This window comes from Eptatretus burgeri, chromosome 7 (genome assembly GCF_056783735.1).
Source record: "Eptatretus burgeri isolate ZD-2024b chromosome 7, Ebu_testis_v1, whole genome shotgun sequence".
NCBI lineage: Eukaryota > Metazoa > Chordata > Myxini > Myxiniformes > Myxinidae > Eptatretus > Eptatretus burgeri.
Window position 1 is genome coordinate 97,150,345 of NC_140967.1, and position 21,388 is coordinate 97,171,732.

The 21,388-nt window shown below is 43.2% G+C and overlaps 1 protein-coding gene across 8 annotated transcripts in view; it reads right to left on the reverse strand.

The window, feature by feature from the left end:
- Window positions 1-298: 298 nt before the first annotated feature.
- LOC147023857 (solute carrier family 12 member 5-like) overlaps window positions 299-21,388 on the reverse strand; it is an 81,428-nt gene continuing 60,338 nt past the window's right edge. For 7 of the 8 annotated variants that reach the window (XM_085889722.1, XM_085889720.1, XM_085889723.1 and 4 more), the window contains 10 exons: window positions 20,843-20,947; window positions 20,064-20,232; window positions 19,232-19,427; window positions 18,898-19,067; window positions 17,309-17,440; window positions 17,031-17,138; window positions 6,670-6,801; window positions 2,157-2,356; window positions 1,843-1,976; window positions 299-1,641 (listed from right to left, as the gene is read on the reverse strand). In XM_085889722.1, coding sequence (XP_085745848.1) covers window positions 1,550-1,641; window positions 1,843-1,976; window positions 2,157-2,356; window positions 6,670-6,801; window positions 17,031-17,138; window positions 17,309-17,440; window positions 18,898-19,067; window positions 19,232-19,427; window positions 20,064-20,232; window positions 20,843-20,947 — 1,438 coding nt within the window. In that variant the 3' untranslated portion in view covers window positions 299-1,549. The remainder of the gene's footprint in view (window positions 1,642-1,842; window positions 1,977-2,156; window positions 2,357-6,669; window positions 6,802-17,030; window positions 17,139-17,308; window positions 17,441-18,897; window positions 19,068-19,231; window positions 19,428-20,063; window positions 20,233-20,842; window positions 20,948-21,388) is intronic. The other variant, XM_085889724.1, reaches the window with a different exon arrangement.

Sequence of the window (21,388 nt, forward strand, 5' to 3'; positions counted from 1 at the left end):
TATTAAAAGAACCTCAATGTAACAGTGTCCCACAGTATCCTGTGGTAGGCCATTAAAGTGCAGCACTTCTGTGTAATGGTGTCCCAGATCATCCCAAGATGAACCATTACACGAGGAGCAAAGCTTCCTGGAATGGCTGTTTCAGTGCACGTCATCATTCCTGTCAAAGGGTAAGTAAACCAGGCAAAAGACAATGCACAGCGTTCACTACATCCAGTGGAATACTGCAGATCGAATCTGGAATCAAAAGCTTCACATTCCAGTCCTGATGCAACAAGCGCAAACAGTGGAGGACAAATTATACATTAAAGGAGCCAAGCTCAATTTTATTTGATCGAAACATGCCTTGAGTCAAAGTGGTGGAGAATTACTATCCCAAAGGAATGTTAACCATCGAGGTATTTGTTTAGGCTGCAAGTATTGTGAGGAAAATTACGTATGGCACATTATTTTAGTTCAACATAAGCAGCACTCGCCAAATGAATGTCTCCACAGGTGATGCCGGCTCATCATTCCGCCTCCTCCGTTTCAAAACGACCTCGCACAACACCATTCCGTTTCCTGAATAATTGCGCTGCAATACTGGAGACACCCACGATGCGCCTCGGTTTGAACCCATCTGAAGCGATCAAATGAGCCAGTAACGAGGTGCCAAAAGATCTACCTGCACTGTGATACACTTACAAAGGTTGAACAGACAGACAGCAATAATAATAATAATAATAATAATAATAATAATAATAATAATAACAAAAAGCTAAACCGTTGTGACCAAAACACGATGAACTCACAAGGGTCAGTACCAACACTGTTGCATCACGTTAATCAAAGATTCATTAAATTAATGAAATCCAACCAAAGGTTTTCTTCCATTAATCTTCTCGATCTTTGATACCAATAAAGACAATTATACGTACAGGATATGCCAAGAACCCCCTTGTACCCATAACATGGTTAATAGGCATCTACCTTAGCAGATCTTGCTTTGGGAATGGAACACTAAATCGCACTCATAAATAAAATAATTTATAATTAATAAATAAAACGGAAATGAGAACAAGTTACAAGAACACAGACGTCGTCATTAGTGGTTGATGAAAAATTCACATACCATGTCAGTCCAAAGCGCCGGCTCTTCGGGCCCCACTTTAACATGGAGTCGGGCCGTGGCCCTTTGCACAGGACACGATGATGTATTCATGACCACAGAGTACACCCATCTTGGGTCAATGTACGGTGAGAAATAAATAATTCCCAAAGGCCAGAACACATTGAATTAATTATAAGCGCAGACAACGTCATCGTAGGTTAAAGACATTACACACAAACTCGTTTCTTGTGATCCACAACTTCATCGTCTGGATACAAACAGTTTACGAAGCCTCTCGCCCCCCAACCAAAAAAAATTGCTTTCATCAGCTCATCTCAATGAGGAAAAGCTGCATCAATGAGGCATGAGTGAAGATTATCGAATATCTTGCACCTTCTAATTGGTCATTTAAACCACAATGCTGCGTAACTCCCGATGGCAAATCATCCTCAGTTCAGTTCACGAGTAAATGGTGATGACCTCGCAACCTCCTCCTCGTACCAGCAGAACTCTCTCCAGACCTTCGGTGAGAACTTCGAGGAATTCCATGTCTGATACGGCCTGTTAAGGTTACCCGTATAGAGCGGTGCCCCTCCACAAGTAGTGCCTGCAGGGAGGGTTATTGCGTTGAGATTATGGTGAAGTAGGCGTAGGCACCACCAGCTGAGATTACTTTGTCTACGGATGAGGACGTTGGGGGTCGAACTTGCCATGTAAACGAGTAGAGTACGGTGAATAACAAACAAGGATACAATTTTCATCACCCTCGGCATTTCTTGGAGGACCAGGCATGTTGAGAAGTACAAGACGTGCATCGTGGGAGCGGCTCACAATCACTTCATTCAGCTTCACAGCCGTGTGCATACGCCGCACGTTCGATTGGTCTCTAGACACAACGATACACAATGAATTCACAAGATGGTCTGATAATGAGGGTCAAGGAACTGCAGGCAACCTCCCACTCCCACAATGCATCAGCTTTATAATTGATTGTCTAGTGCCGTGGGTTCAGTGATACCACGAGGCTCCCATACAGTGTCACTTAAAATAAAAACTCAAGACTTACGGCTTGATGTTCAGCAGGTCTCTGAATGCTTCAGGGGTCTGTGCCTGGTTATGCTCCTTTGCAAAGCGCTCACTGGTCCAGGTCATGTGAACATGCAGAGGGCCATGCATCTCTTCTTCATCATCATCATCAGAAGATGGTGACGGTGGTGGACTACCTGACGGTGACTCTGCTGCATGCTGATCCTCGACGAAGTGTGCCTGATGACAAGTATTATGGATGACAGACAAATATATTGTCAAAATCAAGAGCTGCAACTATGAAGTTTGGAAGCGACGTTCACAAACATTGTGAGAAACAGCACATAAAACACACGAGTACAGACAAACCCAAGCAGTGTAATACTCAAGCATACGGGCCTACGCAGTCTCTGTCAAAGGTCTCGAGCATACGGGCCTACGCAGTCTCTGTCAAAGGTCTCGAGCATACGGGCCTACGCAGTCTCTGTCAAAGGTCACTCTGCGATTCTAAGAATGAACTTCGAACCTTTGGTTGCACTTTGGCTTTTTCCCCGCGTTGCGCTACTTACATATTTTGGGAATACGGATTCTGTGACTACAAGCGACTCGTCTATTTACCTTTCACTCGGAGAATTTTTGAGGCAACACAATTAGAAACGTTCCTCAAGGATACGGGACTTTAGAATGACGTAATCCGATACAGAACGGTGTGCACGCACAGAAACCCCGAGAAACAGCACACTTAGGGGCATGTGAACGTCTATTGTGCGTGCGTGACAGGGTTCGTTACCGAAAATGGCTCACTGAGCTTCTAACAGAAGCCGGAAATACTTGTGAAAGTACCTGAGAGAAAACTGGGGTCTGCCTCTGCAAAACTAAAGAGCTTGGTGATGTATTTAATGGCCGTCTGCAATTGGAAAGACAATGCCGTACGTCATTACCAACAAAGTAACGGCAAGTCTTCGGCAAAGGACATCTTCATGACGTGAAAATACACAAAACTTGTGCCAGCTATACTGACATGGGCGTAAAAAAACAAAAAACAATTGCGCCAGTCCCAAGGAAGATGCCGTATCTGGTTTGGGTGCTTCTGAACACTGATGGGAAGGACATATCTGGGGCTGTAAGTGCACAGCGTTAGTTTAAAACAAACTTTTAAAATTATATTACTATTAATCATGCTGGGGAAGGGAGTGGGGGGGGCGGGAGGGGGGGGAGAGAGAGGGAGGAGGAGAGAGCCGTTCTCTTTAGTCTAAAATACTTAAAATTATTGCGTTTAAAAGATGATTTGAATTCCAGATTTTGCGCAAGTGACGGCAGGTTGCAAGTACCTAGTGACCAGAACAGAGTCAATGAAAACACACACACACACACACACACACACACACACACACACACACACACACACACACACACACACACACACACACACACACACACACACACACACACACACGGCCTTGTTAGCATTCATACGTCATTTTGAAAGTCCCATATTATCTGTAGACTTTATAAGATTATAGTTGGGGCAAATGTTTTAAAGCTGATACATTCAACCAAACTACTCAAAGTGATGCAGAAATGCTTGCAACAACAAAGCAAAATGAAATGTAAGAATGTTGCATTTCACAATTAAAAATATTGTGCCCATGTCACGTTGGCATCAGTGAAAGTGGCCTGTTGGCTGGCATACAGGCCTTCTGTTGGCTTAACGGTTGAGGTACATAGCTTAAGATCCTAGGGTCTTGAGTTAAAGCCCCTATCGGGCCTTGAATTAACACGAGGTAAGGTCGACTCAGCCTGTCATCCTTCTGAGGTCAGCAAAATGAGTACCAACTTGCTAGTAACAGGGGGCATTGAAATCAGCAGCATCGCCGTGACCCCAGAAAATGACACGGCCAAGAAACCACAGGCTGCATACGAATAAATTAAAATATCCATAGTGCACTTACATAGAATAGAGGTGGCAGAATATATAGAATACATATGGCAGAATACATAGAATAGAGGTCCCAACCCAGCTATAAACTGTCATCCTGGTGTTTCACAGGCAGGGTGATTCATGAATGTGTGTGGCGTCCTGTCTGCCAGCATTCATTGGTGGACGTTAAAGATCCCACGGTGTCCTTTGCAAAGAGCAGGCAAGCTATCGATGGTGCCCTGAACAAATGACCAGTTCCTGTCCTGGATTGTGGGTAGCAAGTGATCTGGTCCTCTTGAAGGTTCCTTGACATCAGGTTACACTGCTTGCCATCTTAGATTGTGGTTGCTGTCTGGGAAGCAGCTTCTGGACTACAAACCATACCCTGCCTTAAGCTTCAAATTTGGGAGAGAAGCTTAAAATAACATAACATGAGAAACATCCGCTCGATGTTCAAATTCCCTAAAACATGATCAATATTGATCACTTTGAAAACAAAGAGCTTTATCAAAATAACTACAAGTTATACGTTCTTCTGTGGATGAAAAGTTCAGAGCAAGCAAATGCTCCAATTCCTTAAGATTTTTCACATTTAATGGATATGGAGAGTGAGCATTGGAATCGGCTGCTGCCTCCACATGGAGAGAAGCGAGCATCAGGACCTGCTGCTGCCTCCACATGGAGAAGCGAGCATCAAAACCTGCTGCTGCCTCCACATGGAGAAGAGAGCATCAAAACCTGCTGCTGCCTCCACATGGAAAAGCAAGTACCGGAACCTGCTGCTGCCTCCACATGGAGAGACGTGAGCATCGGAACCTGCTGCTGCCTCCACGCGGAGAAGCGAGCATCAAAACCTGCTGCTGCCTCCACACGGAGAAGAGAGCATCAAAACCTGCTGCTGCCTCCACATGGAGAAGCGAGTACCGGAACCTGCTGCTGCCTCCACACAGAGAAGCGAGCATCAGAACCTGCTGCTGCCTCCACACGGAGAAGAGAGCATCAAAACCTGCTGCTGCCTCCACATGGAGAAGCGAGCATCAAAACCTGCTGCTGCCTCCACATGGAGAAGAGAGCATCAAAACCTGCTGCTGCCTCCACATGGAAAAGCAAGTACCGGAACCTGCTGCTGCCTCCACAAGGAGAGACGTGAGCATCGGAACCTGCTGCTGCCTCCACACGGAGAAGCGAGCATCAGAACCTGCTACTGCTTCCATATGGAGAAACAAATTGATACATTCAGCTCATAATTTCTAACGTGGCAGCTTTTGGTAGCATTAAACTTTGTCGCTCATGGTACCTTGGTCATTGTTGCTAAATTCAGTTTCAATCTAAATTTTCACTGGTCGTCCTTGCTGTACTGATAGGTCGGCCATGTTGAAATCTAACTGTAGCAATTGGCAAACGGATCGCTCATCCAGATAAAATAAAATAGAAAAGCCCTTTATTTTAGTTAATGGAATCATATGGTTGGAATAAAACAACTCAATATTAATGAGATCGATTGCTGGTGTTTCGATATATAAAAGGTTAAAAAAAAATCACATCCGAGGGATTTTTAAGTGTTATGCATTAGAAAGCAATTTGGTCAATGAAGGTCTGAAAGGATTCATTCGAGGCATATGGAAGTCTCCACTCTGATGGGAGAACCAGACTCGGTGGTGTAATGGTTAGAGCGTCCGCTCTGAGTCTGGAAGGTCAGTGGTTCAAACCCTGGCCGAGTCATACCAAAGACTTTAAAAACGGTACGTGCTGCTTCCTTGCTTGACACAGCATTTAAAAGGATGTAGCCCAGACAATCCCCATGGGGAGGAGGAAATTGCTCCTGGGTAAATTCCCCGCTGAGTAAATTCCCCGCTGAGAAAAGCGGCGCTGTTGTTGCGACGTCGCTGGTACCCAGAATATCCCGGGAAGTGACGGCACTTCCCCCAAGCTCGCACTTCCCCCAAGCTCGGTGGCTGTGTTAAGTGTTCGTTTCGTCAGTATGTCCATGTGTTCGAGTGGCAGCTCCATCACGAACCTTAGACGTTGGATTACAAAAAAAAAAAAAAAGAAGGAAAAAAAAGCGTGTCCAAAGTTGGAGAATACGTAATAAAAGTAATGTGAGCACCATTTTTGTAATACACATTACACATGCAAATTTCATCATGAGCATAAATGAATGTACAGTTCAAATTTGGAGCACCTTGGTATTACCTGTAGGACAAGGACATTAAGAGACATCAGTGTACTTGTGCATGTATTTCATGGATGCTAGGATACATTTGACAAATCAACATAGTTGTTGATTTTTTTTTAATTGTTTTTTTTAACCTTGGATCACAGACTTGTGGTTCAATGGACTCGGGTGGGAACACCAAAAAGGCGAAGGTAATGTGTAACAGAATTTGTCGATGTAGATAATTGGAAGGTTGTTTGCATGGTTTGGTGACCTCAAGGAGTCGAACAAATCGAAATGATTTACATTTCAGGAAGCAGTACTCACCAACTCGACGTAGCTCGTTTTCAGAACGCTTACCACATACATTGTGCCCATTAAGAAAAATATATATATATATATTTATGCAATAATAATAATAATAAAAACACCCCTCTTTCAAAAATCCTGTCACATACATTGTGCTCCGGAACGTACCTCCTCAAAAGGCCTGCCAAGGGGATCTTGTGAATCCAATTCATCTTCGGAGGCTTCGGCCGTGCTGCAGGAAGTATTGCCTGGCGGTTTTCGTTTGAGGGCAGTACGGTAGACGTCGGTCAGTGACTGGATCTAAGATCCATAAGGAAGGTTCATGAGAGAAAGGAAGTGAAAGATATAGAGTGCTGGGCTCAGGCAGAAGAGGCATTATCATGACGTCAGGGAGTAAACAAGATGTGTTGTTTTGTCTTTACGCTTGAAGAGGAGGAAGATCGCCTCGAATAAAACTTCCTCCTCTGTAACAAAAACTTTTCCTTTTAAAAAATCCTTCTCAAGCATTTAAGAGATCTTTTCTTCAGATGTGACATCATGATAATCCAACTTCACTTCTGCCTGGCTCAACCCCAAAAGCCCATTTCAGCAAAAAATGTCCCTAATACATAGCGATAAATGAGTGGACGCAAATGTAGCAAAGATGATGTGTACAATGGTGTTGGCGCCCACACTCCTACAACAAAAATAGGACCGCCTGACCTGAAGCTCACTTGGATCAGGAGCAATAGTCACTCAAACCAAACCCCCCGCAGACCCCCATAGACCCAAATTTTTTTAATGCCGTGAACAAACTCTGGTACATCGTAGATGATGAAAGTTGTGGCCAAGTTTCATCAAAATCATACATTTGGTTCATGTGATAATGATAAGTGTTTATGGATTGACTAGCTCACTGACTCACCGACTGACTCACTCACCTACGGACACTGATCGCTGGCACAACCTCACCTTCTTTTTTTTTTTCTTCTTTACAAAGGACCAATCCATGTTGTGTCGAAACATATCGCTCGATGTAAAATAAATTATCGAATCAACTGCAACTTTCAATCAGGCATTTATAGTTGTTGTACGAAACGTTTTGTGGAGAATGATCCACAGAGGGAAAGAAAACCTTGACGTGTTCCTCATGTATTGTTATGAAGTGTAGGACCTTCAAACCTATTAATATAGGATATGCCACGTACCTTGAATAAGGTTTTACAATTTCATGGAGACGTTCTTCTCTTTGCCCATATCTCTAGTTATTGTGCGGGAGGAACCTCAAAAACGAATCTTCCCATCAACACAGGCCAACAGGCAGGAATTGCAATCTCCTCTCCCAAAAGGATTCGATCACCATCTCCACGGCACCTGATATTGATTCTGCCTGGAAGTACTTTCACAAAAGCCTACTTTCTCGAGTGCACTGGTTTATACCATCTTGTCTGCAGCTATTCTATCCATCCTGTCAGCCCTGGTACACCAAATCCTGCAGCAAGGCAATTGTGGTTAAGCAGCTTGCTTTCTCAATGTGGAAGGCAAACGCGATTGAGAAGAGCTTTAACTCGCTCTGCAAGGTTTGAAACAAGTGCGTGTCCATTGGCAAACCAGAAAACAGTATCTCACAAATCTCAAGACTGAACTCTCCAACCGGTCTCCTTCCTCCATTTCAAGGTAGAGCCTTGTCCAGGCGGTCTCTTGTTTATGCTCCCGTCCATCCGATCCCTCACCCAAAACTGCATCACCAAGGCCATCCCCATCTCTCAACATATCTCGGGCATGCAACATATTCTGTATCCTGCTCTGCTCGGCAAGCTCACTGCCTACAGGGGAGTATATAACGTCACCTTCATACCTGGCTTTCAGACATACAAGGTTTGATCGGGCCTGATCTTGTTCCTCATAGACATAAATGGCCTCTTCAAAGCTCTTGGAAAACTCTTCCTTTTTGTTGACAACTCCACATTGTCAGACAGCACCCCATCCCATTGGTAGGAAGATAGCAACTGCAATGTCATTCTCTCCTGATCTGGAATTTATTCAATGCCGATTTGACAAATGGAACACATCTTTGAAACCTGGGAAATCTCACAGTGTCAAATTGTCTCTCCAGAAGGATCATCCATTGTCAGACACTGGAAAAGGTTCTGTCTCTTGAACTTTGAGGCCTCAACATCAGCCATGCCTCACATGGACTGACCACTTAGCAAAGCGATGCTCCACAAAAACCAACCACAGACTGGGCCATCCTCCATCATTTCTTGAACAATCAGAACTAGTCACGGCCTAGAAGGTCATTGTAGCTCAGTGGAGTACTGCTCTCCTCTATTGGCTGGCACCCTCACTTTACATCTGTTTCTCCTGGATTGTGTAGAATCTTAAGCCAACAACATTATTGGCATCTCCCACACAGAAGCTAAAGCACAAGGCCTGTTATTCTCCCATTGCAGGTAGGTCGGTTGCCTCTGTTATATATAATCGCCTCTCCTCCAATCTAGCTCTCTGCACCCTCTCAGCCCTCTAACCCTTCACAACTAATCAAGGATTCCAGTCGCCTTCTCATGGTTAAACTTCCAAAATCCAGGCGAACCGCACACCTCGACTCTTATGTTCCCCTTTTCTCCTGTTTGTGGAACCACCTTCCCAAGACATTTCAATTGCACTCTTCTCTCCCAGGCTTTAAGTAGGCAGTAAACCACTATCTCTTGCCACTCCCACAATTAAGGCCTCTTACTTGCAGGTTAATGTGTTTACTCCACTCCGCTTTTCCTGTTCGTTCACTTCCATGCTTGTTGCAGTCCCACTGCCATTTCATTGCCTTTTTACCCTCCCACGATTCCAAAAGTGTATATCTTGTGTTAAAAATAATAAATGAAGAAAGACGTTACATCAAAAATATGTTCTTCTCAAGTCAAGTAAGACGATGCATAACAGAAGACTGAGGTGACAGAGGGGGGGAAGCCAATGTACTGACAGTGGAGCAACAGGTTTACAAGCAGTGGAATTAACAACCAGCAAAAGTGGAAAGGGGGGGGGGTTGAGGAGGAGTTGGTAGCACAGCAACAAGTTCCGACGAGGCCTACGAGAGCACGTGGTTCGGACAAGGACATCGTAACCCAGCAAAAAAGCAAAGGCGAATGCACTCAACGAGACGTGCATCAATATTGAATCAACAAATTAACACCAACAATCAACAAAAACAAAAGGCATCCTCAGCTTCAGAAGACAGCTACTCAGAGCAGAGATGGTGAAGGAACTCTAATACAAGTACAAGTATCGAAGCTCTAATACAAGTACAAGTCCATTCTTGATGTGTGGGCCCTCTGAACAGAAGAAAATGAGCAGAAAGAAAGTAAGATGAGAGGAAGAGTTAAATTGATAAGAAGATTTTCTAAACGGTTCGTTACAAAATTGTGAATTTCTACAATAAATTGACAAAGAAAAGAAAAATCGATCCTTTAAGCATTTTGGTGGGTCGGTTGGTTGATGATGGCAAGGATGAAAAATTATTTCCTGATACACCTGAGCAACCAACATGCCGAAACCGACTAATCCTCCCCAATCCACTTGCACTCTTTTCCACATTTACTCTGTGTGACAGCTGTTTCTATCTGCTTACAAATCCTTTGTCTACGTGTCTTCCTCAGTTCCCATTGCACTGTCCATACGTTCCGATTGAACGATGTTACCCGTTTGTTCCTTGCCTGTTTGGGTTGGCTTCTCGGCTCTCACGAGTCTGCCAGCTCGCTCCCCAGGCAAAATTTTCATGAGAATAGCACTGTCGCAACGTTAATAGTTTACTCGGTGATTTTGCACGAACATCATTCTCCAAATAAAAGCAGATAATTAAAATGAACACAGATCGGAAAATAAAACGAACACGTCAGCCTGTGATGTGACGCCAACACACGAGGAATTAATCGCCCCGAGAACGGCCAAACATTGCCATTTAACACTTGCTCCATTCGACTCGAACCTCTCACAATCCAATCCAAGTGCTCCAGCCTCTCACCATCCTCCAAGGTCTGGTGGGAGCTGATCAGGTCTGTGTCTGATCAACATTCCCCTTCCATTCCTCCCCTCCACAAGGATGGAATCATGCTGGACAATGCTCGAGAAAACACAGAGTTCTTGAAGTCGGTCTTCACTCAAAAGGTCGAGGTCTCAAATCCGCCCCAATCTTGAACCAACACATCACGGAATGCTCCATACAGCATGTGGCTTTCTTCCCTGTCATAGTGGAGATGTTTCTTACCCATCTCGGCACCTCTTCTTTAACTGTATCTGATGATACAAGTGGTCCGATCTTCAGGAACTATGCTCCAGTTAAATATCTCCTTCTTCTTCTTACACACACACACACACACACACACACACACACACACACACACAGACACACACACAGACACAGACACAGACACAGACACAGACACAGACACAGACACAGACACAGACACAGACACAGACACAGACACAGACACAGACACAGACACAGACACAGACACAGACACAGACACACACACACACACACACACACACACACACACACACACACACACACACGTCCTTCTTGGATGGTCAACTTCCTCCATCTTGGAAAGTTGTAAACATCACTCCGATCCATAAGGAAGGTTCCAAAATGGATCTCCCCGACTGCAGACCAATTTGCCCTCTCCACCATCAGTCTGACTTCTCTTCTCAAACTCGCTAATCTCTGACAACCAGTTTGTCTTTCGACCTGGCCATTCCACCTTGGATATGTTACTCCTTCTGAAACATATCCTGAACCACAAGCAATCGATGAAGACAATCTCTTGAGTCTTTGATACTGTTTGGTATCCAGCCTTGAATTTCAAGTTGACTTCCTTTGGTATCTCGGGCCCCCTGCTCAAATGCTTGTCCGATTTCCTCGATCAACAGAAACAATGGGTGACCTTTCCCATAATCCATCCCTTCAGGTCGGTGTTCCACAAGGCAGCGTCTTCAAACCTATATTATTCTTTATCTATCAATGATTTCTCTGATTCTCTTGAAAACAAACTTTACCATTTTGCAATTACTCCATTCTATATAGAACGATCCACCACACTTGTGAAAGGCTGGCCGTTGCTGAATTAGTTGGGCTCAAAACGCTGAATCAGTGGGAAATGGTGTCCACTTTTTTTTGAAGACGGATTCTAGGGTAAAATTTGACGCTGAGTACTATGGTGCCGACCAATTTTTTTTAAAAAGGTGCCCAAAGTGCCCATTTTGGGCCTTAATGGTGCCCAAAACCGGTTTTGGGCGTTTTGGCCAAGTTTATGTCCAGGACAAGTTTTTTCTTCATAAAAAGGTTGATTTAGACCTATGATATATGTGTTATGAATTTCAACTCATGAAATAGCCCAGGGCCCATTAATTGGCAAAAAAGGGCTCATTGGCCCATTATGTGTAAACAGGCATGGGTGCAGGTGTTTATCCAATTTAATAGCCTTATAAAGACAAATTTGGACCATATCTCTTACCCGGTGTACATGAAGTGGGCCTTGCTTGAAAAACAGATATTCAGATTGTGGGCCAGGTGCCCATATTGGGCAATGAGACCCATTTTCAATATAAAACGGGTTTATAATTTAGGTTTTGATCTTCAAAGTGAGCCAGATTACAAGTGAATTAGAACAATGAACCTACTGTATTCTATTCCATCCCCTGGGCACTTAAATGGGTGGGCCAAAGTGCCACCAAAGGACCTAAAAAGGGCCCATGTTATAACTCGATGTAATCAACGATTTTTCTCCGGACAAAGATTGAATAATAGGTTTTGAAGGGTGGCGATTTCATTAAATCTCGTCTAAAGTGGGAAAATTATTGTTTTATACCATTAACAGACCATACATTTTCATTTTATTGATGTGCCTTAATTTAAAATATGATTTTATGGCATTCATGTAAATTGTAAAGGCTTAAATATTCTTAAAAGCACCCATATAAACACAACGTTTAATTTACTTGAGCTTTCATATTTAATGTTTCTTTAGTATTAACTGAATATCAATGATTAACATGCCAGTCAAATATTCTAAACATATTAACGGAATGATAGAAATACTTTTCATGATTATCCGCTGGCCTATTGTTACATGATTGAAAGGGGCCTCCGCGAGCGCTGCACGCCTAATCGTGATTGAGATTGAAAGGGGCCTTCGCGAGCGCTACGTGCCTAATGCGGATTCCGAGGTCAAACATCATCAACGAAATGTGGCTGCAGACACAATGTGCGAGGAGTGGTCAATGAGTATCTGGCGCATGACTAAGTCCTTCAAAGGAATATAATACAAGGTAAATGTATGGACGGGAAAATTTTTCAGTTATCACTGATTGAGTCTTTCCTCATAAGTGCTCAGCCTCTAATGTATTATTCACCTTGATTTATTTATTCAAGAACTGAGTTTTCTTCATGTTTCTGCTGGGATGTTTCGTAAAAGTCCCTTTCAAAGTGACAATGATTTGAAAGAGTCGGCCTACATTCAAGCAGATGTTTGATACTCGTCTATAACAGTAATTAGATTTTTATAGGTAGAATTAACAAGTTGGTTCCAAAGACATTCTATATTTTTGTCCAAATATACATGGAATTTTTTTGAAGTGAGAAGAAAAAGAATGTTGTCTTGGTCGTATATCTGCATGACATGCAAAAATAACCAAGCTAATTTCAATATCATTATTTATTGCAGCAATGCACGCAGATGAAGAAACCTCGCAGAATGCTGCCAAGGATCAAAATGAAACGACTGCAAAGGCAAGATTGCCGCAACCGGCATTCAAATCTTCTCATGTACACAGTGGTCATGTTTTGTGTAAGATATGTTTTGAAGGATATTCAAATCCTCGTACCAGCCGGAAAAAAAAATGGAAAGGATAACAGATCAACAACAATTTGAATGCTTCGCACAACAATGGAAAAAAAGTCGAACATGAATTCAACAAGGTCTTTGACAAAGTAGAGGTACTGAAAACTGGGCACACAAATCCTGCAAATTAAAGTTTTTTCAAAGAAGCATTTTAGAGGTCTCAAAATGAAATCCCAACCTCTTCAGGCTCTATCGAGATGAGTAATCAGCAGCAAAATTCTGAAGTTGGAGAAAAGTCCTCAACTTTCTCGACAGAAAAAAGGAAAAGTGAAAGAAGCAAGCATCTCTACACGTCAACTCGAGATGATCTGAAATGTGTCATATGTAATGAGAAAAAACACTTAAAGGGGAGGCTCTTGCCAGTACAGGTCATTTCATTGACGGAAAAGGCCAAATCTACACTGAAGGAATATGCTGAACTTCACATTAAGAACCAAAATCAAAAGTATCTGGCTGTTGCAAATAGAATACTATTAACGCTTTCAACAAAGTCACTTTTAGCAGCTGATGTTGCATATCACAAGAAGACATGCTACGAGTCATTTCGGAGCCCTTCCTGGAAGCGGAAAACGAGCGAGAATGAGAATCAGGAAAAAAGACAAGAGGAACAAGCATTTGCAGAACTTTGCGAGTTAATTGATGTACACATTATCGGGGGAAAAGAGGTCTACACAATGACGCAATTGATTTCAGCGTTGAATGAAATAAGGTCTACTGAAGGTCTGCCTAAATATCGATCAATAGATCTGAAGGCAAATCTGGAAGAGAAGTACGATGCTAACTTGGAATTCTATCTGTCAAGCGATGGAACAAATTATGTCTTTGCTGCAGGAGCCTTTACTGCTGTATTATACTGCTGAAAAAGTTCATCGACATTTCTCATTGTAGAGTTAAAAGAATAGGACCTTAATATGAGCTTGCAAATATTTTTTTTATCTCTCCAATTTCAGCCCATGCTGTTGATGATAATGGTGAACTGTTGTTGCAATATAATTGTGCTCTGGTGAAAAAAAGAGCCTCACATGAGACGATTAGATTTAACGTAAGTAGTTTAGGTAATTATATATTCAATGTTTCAGTTGATTAAACGTAAGAAAAACATTGACATTATATGTACTGTAAATAAAAATGAAAGTTCTGTTTCTAAATAACCCATTCTTTAGTTTGAGATCAATTTCAATTAAATCAGCACCCCTCAAAACCTATAATTCAATCTTTGTTTCGGGAAAAACAGTTGATTACTTGCATTTTTATCATGTTCCCATTTTAGGCCTTTAGGTGGCACCTTTGGGCCACGTTGGCCCATCCTGCGTGCCCAGTGAACAGAATATTACAACGCCTGTTTACAGTGGGTTAATGGATGTAATTCATTGGTAATCTGGCTCACTTTGAAGATGATAATTAAAATTATAAGCCAATTTTTATTAACATGGGCCCCGTGTTGCCCAATATGGGCACCTGGCCCACAATATGCATATGGATTTTTCAAACAAGGCCCACTTCATGTACACCGGGTAACAGATATGGCCCATTTTTTTGTTTATAAGATTATTACATTGGATAAACACCTGCACCCATGCCTATTTACACATAATGGGCCAACGGGCCCTTTTTTTTGCCAATTAACGGGCCCTGGGCTATTTCATGAGTTTCAATTCATAACACATATATCATAGGTCTAAATCAACCTTTTTATAAAGAAAAAACTATTGTCCTGTACATAAACTTGGCCAAAATGCCCAAAAACCAGTTTTGGGCACCATTAAGGCCTGAAATGGGCACTTTGGGCACCTTTAAAGAAAAAAGAAAAAAAAAATCGGTCGGCACCATAGTACTCAGCGTCAAATTTTACCCTAGAATCCGTCTTCAAAATAAAGTGGACACCATTTCCCACCGATTCAGCATTTTGAGCCCAACTAAATCTCTTTCATCAGACAAGACAAGCCGCTGATCAAATACTTCAAACATGATGTTCATTGCCTGCAAATCACATGCTCTCACACTGTCTCTCCACAAGGATCAGCAATCAAACTATCCAATCCACTTCTCTGGACAGCCACTGGAAGAGGTGCAGTCAGTCCCTAGAACTCGTTCGCCTCACTAATGACTCCCTGGCCTCACAGAGGATCATGCCACCAAGCTGAGGCTAATCGCCTTCTGGGTATTCTCCATATACATAGGGAATTACTTTCTTTCACGCGGAGCTCAAGGACTGCCTCCCCACTCTGGGCTAGTACTTCTGCTTGCCAACTTGCTCCTCTTGAGGTGGTCGAAAACGATGCCTTCTGCACCACTGGAATTTCAGGACAGGAAGTGAACTCCCAAGGTCTATCACTTGACCACCAGAAACAAGCTGGCAGGACCTCTACTTTATACAAGCTTACATCTAGCTTTGCACCTCCTGCCTGTTCCTACCTCTGCCCCTCTCTAAGCCACCCCAGCTTGCACACCTTCCTCAAGAAACTCACCTGCTCACCCTCCCCCACATCCACACTTGTTGCCCTCTCCCCCTCTTATTCTCCCAATTGTGAAATAGTCTCCGTGTCCACTGCTCCATCCTCTTGACTTCAGTCATTCAAATATGCTGCCCATCACTACCTCATGCGCTCATCCATGGACATCCACGATGTCTTCCAAATTCTTTCCCATTCTCTTCCTATCTGGGCCATTGCTACTCATCTTTGTAATTCCTTATTTCCTCCTTGTGCATGTCAATCCACCCCATTCCATTTGGAAGTTTGTGAACCTGCTACTTACTCTTTGTTGCAAAACACCTATATCCACTTCACATTGAGGAGAAACCCAAATAACAGCAGTGACCACAAAAGATGAGCTACTTCGACTAATTTCATTCATGGGGCATGGCAGGCAGAAATCGAAGAAACAGCGTATGAAGGGGCACTGCAGCATAAATTTAAGGTTTTTAAATTTTATTTCAATGTACTTTTGCTATGGAAATGAAATAGTTTGGCATAATTATGCTCTTTCCGCAAACTGTGCACTGTGTGGATTATGAATGAGTGTACTGCACTATGTTAGCCAATGACGGTAATTGAAGCCAACCTACATTGCACAACACCACCAAATGAACCACTGCGGACACATAGCATATCTTCACCACACTTGTACATCTTAATACCCTTTTCTTGGTAACACCAACCCCCGCGCCTTTTGTTTTAGCGACTCTGGAGTGTTTCACCACCGTAGCAAAAATATTTGTTCTTTCTTCGTCTCTGTGAGCAGCAATTGATGAAACACGAACTTCATGGTTATGAACCTTAAACTGATGGGTTATGCCTTCGACACGTTTATAATTTGGCAATATTTTTTCGACAAATGTTTTATATTTACACTTGGGGGGTGGCAAGAGTCATAAAACAGCAACGCAGTACATAAGGAAAGCGTTGAACTGTGTATGGTGAGAGCAGTGAAAGCAGGTGTTGCCATATCACCCGAGCCTAAGACAGTAACGTGACGATTTCAGAAGAACATTACACTTCAGTGTTATGTGTTCTAATAATCATACGGAAATCTTCGAAGAGATGTTTTTTTTTTCTGTGCATGGTGAGACGTGTCAAAACTTTACGCAGATCAGCACTTCCTTATAGTCAGCTTGGCGATCACGTCAAATGCGTTTGACATGCCATGAGAACTCACCTCCCGCTCACGCTCCGACTTGGAAAGCCGCATGTGTTTGAGCATTTGTGAACGCTGTTCCATCATGAGCGTTCGCTCATACGTGTAGGCAGAGATATCACTGTCGTGCTGCAAAAGGACAGGGTAATGACAGTTTTCGGGGATTAGGGGTAGGGTCCCACAAGGCTGTCATTTAACACGTTAAAAATCGCTGCTGGGATGAAGCGGTGCACGGTTTCAATGCAGGCTCCGAATTGCCATCGTCAATGTTTCAAGTATAATTTTTGTGTTCATCTTACCATCTCCACAACCTCCACGTCAGCATCGATACGCAGGTGGTACAGGAAGGTAGCCAGGTCCTTCTTCATCTGGATGCTGTTGTCCTCAAGCTGTGCCACTGTGAAGATGCGCATTTGACACTTCCGCCACACCTTAAAAAGCACAGTGCACGACATGTAGGTTAACAGGATCCTGTACAAACGTTCGACGAGGTACAGTACAATAATTAGTCCTCATTAAACAATTAATACAATTTGGATTAATACAAGGACATAACCAATCCAACACACCAAGGAAGCCACAAGGACATTTCGCTTCTTATTATTCGTATTTAAATAACCTGGCTATAAAGAGTATCATGTCATGTGGGCACGGCTGTGCCACTGATGCAGTGTAACCCATAAGCTTGAGTGGGAATTTGGAATTTGTTTAAGGTGCTGGCAATGGCTCGCCTACTTTTCACAAAGGACACCTTGGGATCTTAAATGTCCACCAATGAATGCCAGCGGACGGGCCGTTTAACGTCCATCCGAGGGAAGGAACACACACATTGGTGAATCATCCTGTCTGTGAAACACCAGGATGATAGTTTGTAGCTGGACTGGGATTCTAACTCAAGCTAGACAGCTCAGAGGTGAGTGCACGCACCTCTAGGCTATCCTGCCGAGCAGCCACTTGCTGTTAATAATACTAGTACGTGCCGGTAAAAAATAATAATAATAATAATAATAATAATAATAAATAAATAAACCACACAGGCCGTTTCTTCACTCTCACGTGCTCGTACGTGCGTGACCCGGAAGTTCGATATTATTCGCAGTTACGATTATTCGCAATTTATTTTTAACACCAAATTATTCAATTAGCGCCAACGTATTTTACCTTTTCGCAATGTCGTGGCAAGGAAAAACAAAAAGAGAAGAGAAGAGAGAGAAAAAATTTACTTCCTGGTTCAGAGCATACCAGCACTCTGATGTTCCCGAAATTTATACACCGTCTAATATGAAAACGATCATAACTTGGGCCATTGTGTTTATCTATAAATGCGCATAAGAAATCGAGAAATTATTAGAATACACGAAGTCATCACTCTCGGGAAGCCCGTACGTTGTAACCCGTAATGGGGAACGTGGCTGTGCTTCCCTTCCCCATCGGCCACGCCCACGCAACAACGTGTCTTCCCCTTGGTTTGGTAAATAAATGGCCATAACTTGGGAAGCACTTGTCCGATTAATATCAAACCTTGAAAAGGCACATCCTCAGGTCCCCAGCAATATACCTGGCAAGTTTCAATTAGATCGGACCAGAGGTTGTCGAGAAACAGCGGTCTCTCTCACACACACACACACACACACACACACACACACACACACACACACACACACACACACACACACACACACACACACACACACATACATACACACACACACACACACACACACACACACACACACACACACATTGCTGGAATTATAGATAGATTACACAAGAGAGGCAGCTCTTTGTGCAAAGCGTCAATGGCCCATCAGGAAATAAATCAAGATTACAAAATGTGGTCTGGGCTGTGACAATAGCCAAAGAGCTCCGGACACCTCTTGGGCCTAACCTTGTGTTGGCGAAGGAGAAAAGGCAGCAGCATAAGCATTCCGCCATCGTGCACGATCCACCACACATCAATGGTTCCATCAAAGTAGCGTTCCTGGTTTCCCGGGAACAGCGAGATGTTCTTGGCCACGAGCAAGGCAAGACGTGCAGCAGTTGTGGCGCGTACGGTGTCTGGTGGTTGTGGAAGCTTTCAATGAGTTCACAACTTTGATGCAGCACAACATTCAACACGAGAGACTGATATATGGAAAACTCCCACCAAATTGTCCATCTTTCCCCCTCCCCCCCCGCCGCCCATCATAATCCTGACATGCATCTGACTGCCGTCATCTTACCAATGAAGGTTTTCCAGGAGCGAGGGTCCTCGCTCTGGCGCCACTGAAATGGCCATCCCATGACGACGGTGTTGGGACGCATTCCACCCAATCCAGCAGACTGCACCAGGTGTGAAAATCCATCGCGAAGCACAGTAGAAAGAACCACCTGACAAAAGCCCTTCACCCTTTGTGCTTCCATCTGCCTCTTCACTGCCTGTGCAATGGTGTGTGGGAAGAGGGATTAAAGACGCACGTACCTATCAACGAAGAAGGTACAAATAAGATAATTAGTGCTGAGTAGTTTGACCATTTAACCTTCCACTGTGACCATCAAATGTCTCCATGACCGGCAAAAACAATCTTTGTATTGAGTTTTATAAGAACATGTAAAAACAGGAGTCCTCGCAGTTGGAACGAGTTGTGGTTTTGGAAAACAACAAAACAATCATGAAATAGATATGCAAGTCTCGAGTTGAACATAACCAGATCAAACTTGGGTTGGCCGGTTTGCGTTCCCGACTTAATTTCCAGGTGCTCAAACGTTGAATTTAATGCTCACTTCTCGACATAAATGAAGACATTTTAAAAGACATGAAGTCTTCGTGCATCGATTTACGACAACATTCAGTACGACCGTAATGATCATCTCAGCAGAATCGCCCATTTGATGGTTGGTTGTGGTTCATCATTAACACGATAACTAGGCCTGGATAGCCAAGTTCTCCGAGCACATGCAGCAAACAGGTCCGATAACCCACGTCATGAATAATTTTTATGTTTTGTCCTTGTTTGTATAAAAACCCACCTCGTGCTTACAAAAGTTACATTTGTGAACAAAATAACGACTTACGAGTTCTACTAATGGAGCTTCGCTATGACAATCCAGAAAGTCTCCCTCGATGACGGAACCCACGATAGTCAGACCCTTGCCAGCCTTGAGCTGCGCCGCAAAACTCAGCAAGCGAGGATGGCGCACATTTCCAGTCTCATCCACTTTGAGAAGCACCAGCACCTGGGGCCTAAATAAAGGCACCTGTTACTTATCCAGAGAACAAATTCCAGACTTCCCCAAAGATTCACTTATGGACTTTCTAAATAGATAATCGAGCTGAAACTAGAACTGAATGTGGCTTCACTACCTCGTTGGGCAACGTTGGGCATTATGAAATATAATGAAGATTGGTGCACTGATAAGTCAGTCAATCAAATCAATTTCTCATAATTGAATTTAGAAGCCAAATGTAAAAGTGATTAAAGCAGAAACAGGGCTATCCAGGACTGTAGTTCGTGAAGTGAAAACACCATGTGACCATTCGCACTGCAGCAGGGTAATTATGGTATGGTGGTCCAGGGTAACTCCCCCTATTATCGAATGATGGAAGTAAATAGTAGTCCATCGAACAGAGGTTTTTTTTAATCTATAGGCTACAAATTCTTGCAGAGAACAACGTTCACAGAAATGTCACTCAGCGTCCTTCGGTTATCAGCAACTCGCGTAAAAAAACCAGCAGCTTGGAAACAATGTGTTGGTGAAAGCGTTTTCAGGCAAAGAAAGGGCAACAAAAGCATCGAGAGAAATATTTTGTCACTGCAAGCCTCAAATTGATCGCTGAGCCAAGGTTACATCACCTCCAGTTTTTGGTATGTGGCGGTCCTTCCTCCAAGCGAAGCAACGCGAAGCGAGCCGCACTCAGAGACAGTCCTCGGATACCATCTCCCCACTCTTTTTCAGCACTGCACAGAGTGTCGAGAAGTGAAACGCCTTTGTGTGACTCAAATATTTCATATATCAACTTGAACACTCAAATTATGTAAAAATGATCATCAACACAGAGAAATAATTGCATGGAAGTGGATAAAATCGATCTGAGTCAGTTTCACCTGATGGAGTCCATCGATGGAGGAGGGAACAAGGACAACTGCACACAAACCCTTTGCTGTACGGCCCGATTGTGAGTCAGTTGCATTATTGCATGATTTAAAGCACATCCCGATGATTCAAGCACAAGGATCGTTGTGACCAAATGGAAAAAAAGCAATGGAACACAATGCTGATGCATCACTCGGAAGGAACAATGTTAAAACATTGTTCCTTCTGAGTGAAAACAATGATGTTAAAATGCATTCAGGTATCTTCCAGAGACGTGGTCTCTCCCCCTCTTAGGTTTGGCTTCG